The 10,677-nt window shown below is 41.3% G+C and overlaps 1 protein-coding gene across 1 annotated transcript; it reads right to left on the bottom strand.

Moving 5' to 3' along the window:
- Window positions 1–1,527: 1,527 nt before the first annotated feature.
- CD226 (CD226 molecule) lies at window positions 1,528–10,262 on the bottom strand (the record flags this gene model as incomplete). Its single annotated transcript, XM_010134967.1, has 3 exons — window positions 1,528–1,588; window positions 2,153–2,258; window positions 9,933–10,262. Coding segments are annotated over 3 exons (497 nt in total), but the record flags the coding sequence as incomplete, so codon positions are not given.
- Window positions 10,263–10,677: the final 415 nt, after the last annotated feature.

Genomic DNA, 10,677 nt, shown 5'->3' with positions numbered 1-10,677 from the left:
GTGACTGCGGGCAAGACTCTGCCTGAGCGGATTATACTGTCTGGAATGTTTGTCTCTGGCAATGCAATGGAGTTTCCCCTTGTCTGTCTTTGTTTTTCCATGGGTGAGGTTCACTTCCATAAGCTCTTCTTTTTACTTCTCTTTTGCTGATCTTGTGATCATCTGGATACACAGCGTTGTCAGCTGAAACCAACACTGAAACCCTCCAGCCTCTCTTTATTTTACTTTCTCAGGCAACTGAATTGTGGTTTGGACTGAGACTCAGCATATTGTTTGTTGAGGGATTTCAAGGCTCGGCTCAGCTCGGGGTCTGGTCCTTGGAATGATGCAGCACTGCCCTGCTTGGTCTGTAGCTTACAGACAACTCGAGGTTGAGCTATCTACACAGCTCCCCCTGAATCACCTGCAGCCACTAGACATTACCAAAACCCGTTTATAAACTATGAGCCAGACAGTCCAACATTTCAGTTTCAAGTCACATGAAAAAAGAAGTTGCACTTTGAATGTTTCCCAGCTGTCCCACATCAGGTGCCTGGTAAAGCACCAGTGGAATGCTCCCTCACATACACACTTCAGATACTGAAGTAGCGTCTCCTACGTTAATCTTAAAACATGAATTACTCTGAAGTTCTTGACTGTGCTAATAATTAGTCATGTCATTAAGACAACTTAATGTGGCGGTGCCTTGATTAACTGGCATTGGAGGAGAGGTTGTTTCTGAGGCAAATGGTTAGTCCCAGCCTGTGGTCACCCTAGGAAGAGCTTTATTCTGGTATGATCTGTGACCCAACAGGCACAATGAGAGAAATGGAAATGGCTGAAGGTCAGGAACATACCAACAGTGGCGCTCGCTGCTGGATCATCCAGAAGTGCCAACGAGAGATAGGTGAAAGCCAGAGTCTCACATCCAACATGAGAATGGGGTCATTTCCCTAAGCACCGCATAACTTCATACCCCAACTTCGGGTATGAAGAGACAAGGCAGAAGCAGTGAAGTTGGCTCCTGTCTTTCCACTTCTAAACTTTAGGCCTTGGATAGAATTATTAAGGGGAGAAGAAAGACTCAGACCTCCAGAACATTGATTGTTACAATAGAAGAAAAGGAGCAGCACTGAAACAGCTGTCCCAATGAATCATAGGGAAGCTGAACTAGAAGACAAAGACTAGATAAAGACAAAGGGTATCACAGGATACAATTTTTTGCCTCAGTTTTACAAGTAGTGACTTAAGGAAAAAAGTCTTGTGACATACACAAATAATACAAAAGCCAGCAAACCAGAAGAGCTAATTTGTTAATAACATGGAACACAGTTGGGTCTCTAAATGTAGCTGTGGAACATTAAAGAATATTCATAAAAAAAAATAGTGAACAGTGATAAAAATACTTCAAAATATTAATTTTTTCCTGCCTGTATTGTCTAAGATTAGTCTATAAGATTCAAAGGATAGAAAGATAGAGAAGATAATGACGTTAAGAAATAGGCAATATAAAATACAAGTAAACTCCAGCTCTGCAGCTGACCTTACCTGGGTGTAAGTAGAGAACGAAGCATTGGGTGAGGCCTCTCTGATCCTCCTTCTCTTCTTTCTGATAACACAAATTCAGTCAGAAACACAGTGGACGGAGCTGCATCATACATGATAGCATAGTCCAAAATATGTAATTCCAGCACACAAGAGCAAACGCTGCTATTTCTTACTTTTCTGCTGAGACCAATAAACACAATAAAAATCCAAGTAATCTTCCCTCTGACTTGCAGACTGTAACCTGCATGAGATTAGCAGTGGACAGATGAAAAGGCCCTTTGGTTCAGGGACAAATACAATAATATATGGCCCACAAGTTCCAGCAGCCTCATATATTGTGGTAGAGGAAGGAAGAAATATTTTTTCTGCTCACTGTTTCTTTTCAAGTCACCCTTGGCATGAAGCTTCCCCTAATACTACTGTCAGCATTTAGAAAAAGAAAATGTCACTTTTTCCATAGGCTGTAGAACTGATTAGTTTTCCCAAGTTTAAAATTTTGACAAGAAAATTCAGTTTTCACATTTACTTTTTTTTTAGTTGGTTCTGAAAAGGACAGAAGGATAAGCTCTTAACACCCTCACACTTACCTGCTTCAGTACATTAAGCACATTGGTTTGTTACTCACTTTTTGCAATAAGCAGTGATGCAGATCAGTGGGAAAACTAACAGTAAGACAGCAGCAGAAATTCCTCCAGCTATGTAGATAATAAACCATTTGTGATCCAAAGCTGCTAAAATACAATTGTAATAAACGTGATTATTATTTTGTATAAACCAGCATGAACATTTTATGACAAACTAAGCTGAAAATCAACAATTACGTAGAGACATTATTCCATGACAGCTCATATTCAGTATGAATATTCAGACACCTCATTTCTAAAACACTTTGTTACCCTGAACTAGCTCTTATGAAAGTTGTGACTGGGATGCCAGAAGGTGAGTGAACACAGACAGTGATCTGAAAAACCCAGTAATGCCTCCTACAATCCTTCCCTCCCCTGGTGAAAAAGCAGTCCGTAATTAAGTGACTTGATACACGTATCACAAAAGCACTCACTCAGGTGAATTTTCTTGGCGTTGTAAAGGTTGCCCTGTAAGAGATAGCTAACAATCATGCGATACTTCCACAGGCAGCAAGACATTTTCCAGAGTACCAGGAACATCATCTCAGTCCTCAGGAGGTTTTCTGTTCCATACTGCGCACAGTTGTATCAGTTATTTTCTGCTCTAATTCAAAAAGAAATCTGTTCGCTTTTTAACAAAAATATTTCCACAAAAGCTTCTCCCATTGCGATTGCCCTTTTAAATAACCTAGTCCTGTGCGTGCTTTGATGATGGGTGTCAGGAAACCCACTCTATTTGTTCTAGCCTGAGCAAAAATGCGTTCTTTGAGAATTGCATCCAAGGCAAAAGAAGTTACATTTATAATAACTTTGTTTAAAATGCATTGACTTTTTCAGTGTGAAGTCACATCTTCAAATGAAGCTGAGGAGCAACACGTAATAACTAAAGGGTAGAGGCAAGCAAGATGATGGCTTCAAAGCATAAGTCAATATATTCTTATGGTGCTCAAGTTTGCCGAGGGGTAATGATGTGATATTTTTCTCATTTTCAAGGTGAAAAAAGCTGGAGGGAAGAACACAGGTAATAAAGTCACACAGGAAGCCCACAAAACAAGTCCTCAGTACAGTTATCATGTATTTGAAACACCGATTAATTTTTCTCTTGTCACAATTCTGAACTTTTTAGTGATGGCATTTAAAAAAAAAAAAAAAGTGTGTTAAACCACAGAACTTCAAGTCAGGTTTCTGCAGCCCACCACAGTGAGCTTCCTGCTTCTCTGTTGCATCTCTGCACTAACGCCCTGCAGACTTGAGATAACAGCACAAAAAGCAAGCAAACCCAAAGAGGACGTAATAAACACTTCTGTACAGTGTATTTGTGGCTAGCAGCTACTACGGGCAACAGCCAGATGATGTTACCAACTTCTAGGAGTCTCAAATGACCCTATGGGTCAGCAATGTCTTGATGAGGCAAGCACTGGGTATGACTCTGCCCAGTTACCTACCAAAAAAGAAATATTTATTGCATGTTCTTTGGTTTCTCAACATATAGGTGTAAAACAAAACAAGAAGTACCACAAAGTGAGGATGCTCTGGGATGGAAAAGGAGTAATGCCTCTTCTGTTACTCACTACAAGAGATGGTGATCTTATCTTTACACCCACAAACTTGTTTCTTCTCTTTCAGATAAACCACTAGCAATTCATTGGTGAACACAGACTAAAAAACTGTCTTTAGGTTAGTCCCTCTTTAATGTTCTGCTCACTGTCCAGAGGAAGATACATCCAACGATGAAACCACAGCTGCCCCACAGAGCTCTCACTCTGGGTAGACAAGAAAGTAGCACGCTCAGTTCAGAGCCGAAGGAAAACAACCCGTATGGCTAAGGACAGTAATCCCAGCTCACCAGCTGCTGAGCCATCATCAGATGGCTTTTCTCTCCTGGTTAAAAAGGGTCACTGCTTCTTATCTGTCTGTCCTGAATACCGGCTGAGGCTTGCTCAGGTACCCCTCTTCAGTATTCATGTGCTCATTGGAAAGGATGACAAAAATTACTGATCACAGAAGCAGCTTATCCTTGAATTCCAATGTTATTTTACTAAGAGAAAAAAGAATTTCAATTCTCTCTGAAGTTTACGCTGCTGAAGGTATGTGACACAATAAAGGAGGCTGCCTGATAACAAAAACTGATGTCTTTTGTATCATGACTGCATATGAAATCAATCACCTTCCAACACATTTTCAACTGCTGTGTACTTAAAATGACAAGTTGGTGCATATAGCTATTTCCAAATTCAGGAAAAATTATAAAGTCTTTTTTCCCAAGTGTTTCGCTACCGCCACCAAAAATAATTTTCTGTGCTAGAGAGTACTTACAAAAACGAGAAAACATCCTGTAGGCAACAAAGAAAAATATTTAAAATCTTGTATTTAATTATCATCACGGATGAGTGAATCTGAATAGAGTTCCAGACTTCAGCAGCATCCCCACCCTAAGCACTCCAGACCTCATTTTTCTTTTCCTGAAATTTCACCTTCAGTTGTATCAGGTCAAGATAATAATCTCTGAGTTAATGACTTTGAGAGCTGAGATTATCAGCTGTCAGTTACATTTGGATGAGAAAAATCATTAGATTTTTTTTTTCTAACTGAACATCTCAAAGCCCTTTTGCCTTTCCTCATTTGAAATGAGCAAAGCCTTCCTGAGGCGTTTGTTTTCTTTAACTATACAAACTCTTTCGTAATTACTGACTTTAACACAACATTCAAGAGTTTGCAGAAACACGTCAGCGGCTTGTCATGTGCCTCTTTAGTTCTTTCATTCTCATCAAAGGTGATTCGCTGATGGGAGGCTATGAAGTATACTTTCAGCTTCAGTACAATTTCTGTTAAATATTAGGCACATCCCTCTCTTCCCCATCTTCATAGCCTTGGCATTTGCTCTGCAGGATTGTGGAATGCTTTTGTGGGCAGATTTTCGACCTTCAGCGCACTGACTTTGGTTTTGAGAAGGAAGCGCTGATGGGCCAGACAGTTATTTGTTTTAACAGGAGATTTGAACTGCGCTGTGAAGATCTTCATGCATCTTGTCACATGCCTGGCTGGATTGGCATGAATGGTATGCTAACCAGACATCCCTGAAATAGTTTTGCCTGCAACTGAAAGGCAGAAATCCAGCATGAATGCGTTCATGCCCAGAGAAAGGTGGTTTGTAGAGTAGAGACCCATAGACGTGGTCTGATGATTTCATGAAGGGAGAGGGAAGCTAATTTCACTCCTCCCCTGATTCTCCTCACCCCTGAATGCAGCCTCATCTTCTGTCTGTTTTCTAGGGCACAGAAGCACTGCTATCTCCTCCTCTCCTCCCAGCTCAGAAGGACTGTATGATGACCCTCAATGACTGGACAAGTAGTCCCCTGCTTTTCATCTGGTTGCTATGAAGATCATACTGGGTGCTACTGAAAGACATGTAAAGGCAGTCAGCATGGGTTCACAAAGTCCTCTCTAATTATAAGGTCCTTCTATTATAAGGTCACCTGACTAGTGGATGAAGGGAACAAATGCTGGAGTCTGCACCGGGACAGAGTATCACCAGGCACAAGCACAAATTGAGAGAGGAGAAAGCTGTCCTGCAGAAAGGGGTCTGGCAGTGCTGGTTGACAGCAGCTCCACGTGAGTCATCAGTGCCCTGGCAGCCAAGGGGGCAAACCACATCCTGGGGTGCATCAAACAGAGCAGGACCAGCCAGTCCGAAGAGAGGATCATCCTGCTGTATTCAGCGTTGGTGTGGCCTCACCTGGAGTCTTGTGTGTACTTTTGGACCCCACAATTTAAGAAGGATATCAAGGTATTTGAATGTGTCCAGAGGATGGCAACGATGCTGACCAAAGGACTGGTACAAGCCATAATGTAATTTTGACCCTAAACACACATTTGAAGACAGTTACCAACCAGTTTTTCAGGTCTAGTAGGAACACACAGCAACACAAAATGTTCCTGGTTTACTTTGTCTCAGAAAGCTTGCTACCCCATTTTCTGCCGAAGCAAGAAAAACCTGATTAAATGTCTCTAAAAATGGCTCAGTCTTCAGGATGGAATAAGCATGTCTTTTTCAACCCTGCTAATTTTTCAGTTCTTTCACATGACATCTCCCCTTCTTTCCCAATCATCTACCAAAACAATACATGGATCGTAAGTCTGTTTGATTTCTTAAAAAAAATACTCAGAAAAAGAAATTTTATCAGAGAGCATGCTAAGTAAAAACCAGAAACGGGTTCAGATGTGGAATGTGATGTCATGACCAATCTCCATATTAATAGAATTTTGGGGAGAAATAAGATGAAGAACACCTCAGAAATTAATCCAAAGTCTCTTGAACACATTATATGATTACGTAATATTCAGATTTTTGTTTCTGCAAGTGTTGTCCAGCAAAAGCTACACTACTTTACATAGACATGTTGCGTTACGTGTTCCAGGTTTTGAGGTCAGAAAAAGATGGGTCAGAAGTCCCATTTCAGCTGGAAATTCCTGTTACTGAAAGACAGCAATCACAGTACTTGGTAGGGTAGAACTGAGAAACTTAATGATATTGAATGGATCTAGTGGCTTCATTTTCACTGATGTTTGAAAACATGAAATGCAGCTGGCTTCTACTGATACAACTGCGGGAATATCACAGGCTTTCCTAACTGTTGAATACCTATTCCCTCTCTCTTCCTTTTCTCGTCATAGGAAAGCCATGCTGAAGATTACATTGACCTTTAGGTAAGAAGCAAGCTGATTCTTTCTCCTGTACCACCTCTCAGGATCAGCAGGTTTGGAACTATTGCCAGCCCTGTAAATAGTCCTGTGCTCTTATTTCTACCACCTTCCACCCAAGATTCCTGCTCTTCAAAGATTCTTTCCTCTTTCTCTCTCTCAAGCTAAACGGAGTTTTCCCTGTTACTATTTACAGCGCAGCAATCCTCCCAGCTCCTAGACTCAGTATTTCAAAACATCTCTGGAACTGGGCAAGGTAGGAGGTCTGCAGGACCCCTGCAGAATCACACCAACTGACTAAAACCATTGGAAGTGTTTGGGATCCAATCCAAGCTAGAGTGTGGCTCAGCTGTAATACTAATCCAAAGAAAATAACGTGACTGAGCTGATAGAACATGCCCAAAAAATAGAATAGCAAGTTCCTGTCAGCACCTGGTTTATTCAAGACGCAGCTGATGCATCAAGCAAAGTCACTTGTGTGTTTGTGAGGCTTCACTGGCTATGCCACAGGGTGTGGTGGGAGCAGACGCCTGGCTTCCTTTCCCCTTAGTGTTTCTCCTTATCTCCAAATATTAATTGTGTGTTTTGAAACAGGTCCAGCTGTTAAAAAGAAATAATTGGAAATCCTTGACACTTCACTTCCTTTGGAATTAATGGAAATTCAACAAAATGCACTTGTCACAGGAGAAGATATTGACATGGTTGCGATTAGGCAGCAGTCTAAAAAATATTAATGGTGAGGGGTAGATCGAAGTGTTGATTTTTAGTGGCGCTTAGTCACTAATCAATTTAAAATTAGCAAGGTGATTCAGTAGAATATGCTACAATCACATAGCAGCTTAGTTACAGATTTGATGATGACAAGATTCACGCTAACTTACTGCAGGATATCCTTTATAATAATATATCTGCATACACGTAGACATGACCACAAACCACACAGAGCTGTTTGGATCCAGTGATGGATCCAGTGAAATATACACCCACCCACACTCATGTTAGAGAGGTGGAGGTGAGAGACGCCAGCCTATAGTTAACATTTCCTTCACGAGTTTAGAGCAAACCCTTCTAATGCTCCAGCAATCTCAACGGACGATAACTGCGTCTGCAGAAGCCTGACTTTGTCCTGGTCTTTTCGCAGTTTGTATCTGAGAGGCGTCCGGACTCAGGGGAGGTGCTGGACCAGCCTGCTGTGACCCAGGAGAGCTCAAAGGGTCTTGCTTTAGGATCACTATTTATAGGGTCTGAGATGATTAACTTTCGTCAGATGTTTTCCCACTTGAATGTCAGAATATTCTGGTATTTTCTGCCAGTTGTGGAGGCCCAGAAATCATTGATTTCTGATGTTTAATATCGCCCCCCTGTTGGCCTCAACTCAAGTACGGAGGTACCAGGTTATCGGAAATCATTGATTTCTGATGTTTAATATCGCCTCCCTGTTGGCCTCAGCTCAAGTACGGAGGTACCAGGTTATCATGACCCGAGTATGGACATACCAGACAATCTTGTGGTGACTGTCTCCCAAGCGATAGGGAGAGCGGTACAAGGCTGGGGAAGTCCAGCCCAGCACACCAAGGAGAAGCCTTAGTGTTGTGTTTTTGTCACCTTTTGCAATTCGAGCCTGATTTACCCTGCGTTGGTTTCTGGCCTAGGAAATGGAGTGGGGGGAAGTGAAATCACCTCAGGACTCCAGTGGGCTTCAAGTGACAGGGGGACCATACCACCACAGCACTTTGTAATACGGAGTGAGGGCTTGAAAGGAAGACAATGGATTTTTTTCTGAATCATATTGTACGTCGGCTTCTTCAGTGGTTTCATGCTCTTTTTTCTCAAATAAACAGGCATAACTATGCTGGCTCTGTTAGAAGTAAAAATTATAAATAGGATCTGTTTCAAGAGCAAAAGAAATACAGAAATTAAACTTTTTGGGGGGAGAAAAAATAGTTTGTGTAGGTAGAACACATTGCAACTCATGTGTTTTCATTTGGGTATGAGAACCACTGCATTTGGAGTAAACAGAAAATATTTCTGTTGCTCTACAATTTGGATCTGGTTGATTATATTAATAGAGTCAGCATTTTAAATGTTTAAAATTGTCAGAGGTGAGAGGAATTTTTGTCCTGGTGCCTCTTTCCTTATCGCATTCTCCTCAATTTCATGGACTTTTGTGGCCACACATTCACAGGAAAGCAGGTTGTCCTGGTGCCTCTTTCCTTATCGCATTCTGCTCAATTTCATGGACTTTTGTGGCCGCACATTCACAGGAAAGCAGAGCAGCATCTTTTTCCCAAGCACATTCTCCACTTCTCAATTAATCGTATCACAGATTAAGCATATTCCAAAGTGTTATACCCCATGCTACAGATCTTAGTACTGCCAAAGAGATGACCACTAACTCTTATGTATTACCAGGAACAAGGGCAGTACAACAAAATCTGAACTGAAAGCTGCAACAGAAGAAGAAATGGGAAATTGAGTCTTTTTTGGTTTTTTCAGTCATAACAGAAAATAGAAGTAAAGGTGGGACTCAGCTCACACTTTGAGAATTTCAAGTGTCTACAAGTGGGGACCTAAGTTTCCATTATAATGAAACCGTGACAATAGTCACAGCAAAACCTGGCGAGCTTCTCAGCTTCCCCTAAAGACACTCCTTACATGAATAAGGTAGAGGACAGTTCACAATTTTTTTCATTTTCAACTGGCAGGTCTTGTCCCCTGGACCCTGCACCGTACTGTGCTCACGGGGAATTCCCCTCGTGTCTTCTCTGGGAGAATGCCCGCCTCTGCCTGCAAACTCAGGCAGTCTCTCTTCTTCTGAAGCATCTCCTTCCCGACATCGAACCAGTTTCTCACAAACAGATCTAAAGTCCTACAATGAGATCAGACAAGCTTAAACCCAGCTGCTTTCTGTGGAAACAAGATAGTTAACGATGCTATCTTGCACATGCTGCTGATCGGAATGTGGTATTTAAATAAACCCTCACTTGTTACTGAAGAGTTGTGTTATATGGGTGAAGGTGTTAATGCCTCAGAAGGTCCTGCTGTGAAAACACATTGACCTCTTCCTCCTTTACTTACCCGTCACAGTAAAACTCATCACATAGGTTTTGTTTCTTCCAGTTGCCACGCAGCGGTAGGTTGCAAAGTCAGAGGCTGTAACGTTTTGAATGACAATCTTGGAGTTCCTCTGACCAGAGCAGTCCACCAGTGTACGCCCTTGGAAATCTGATCCAACGTCTGGCTCTCCTGACAAGTCGCACAGAGCAACGGTGTCTATCCGATCTGCTTTAATCTTTTCCCACATCACTTCCACTGAACCTCCAATTTTATAGCGGCAAGTAACAGCAACATTTCCTCCTGGCCTGGCAAGCACAGGATTAGTTTGTTTCTCTGATACTTCAAAGACATCTGTTGAAAAGAAAACAAATGAAAAAACAAACCAAAAATGCTTATAATTTGTTTGAGGGAAGTTTAAATCATGTATGGCAAGTATTAATGAAATTTAATTGCAGCAGAGAGATAGTCAAATCATTTGAAATACTGGAAAATATCTCTGCCTGTATTTTTGTACACATCTAGAACAAACAGTCTTCATGAACATAAGGGTGTAATACCATTGCAAGAAGGCTTTTTCTATATGTTTTGAATAATGAATGTTTTATTAGCTATTCTAACAAATATTCAAAAAGCATAAATTGTGGGTCTGATCTAATTAAATCTGTGGTAGTCTTGTTCTGCTTTCACACTAATTGTAGTGAGCAAATGGTTTGATGTGACCCTCAGGACATGCATTAGTAAATTATGTTAAAGACATTCCAGCCTA

Source organism: Buceros rhinoceros, unplaced genomic scaffold, assembly GCF_000710305.1.
Source record: "Buceros rhinoceros silvestris isolate BGI_N320 unplaced genomic scaffold, ASM71030v1 scaffold8954, whole genome shotgun sequence".
Lineage (NCBI taxonomy): Eukaryota > Metazoa > Chordata > Aves > Bucerotiformes > Bucerotidae > Buceros > Buceros rhinoceros.
This window is presented reverse-complemented; position numbering and strand designations above follow the sequence as displayed.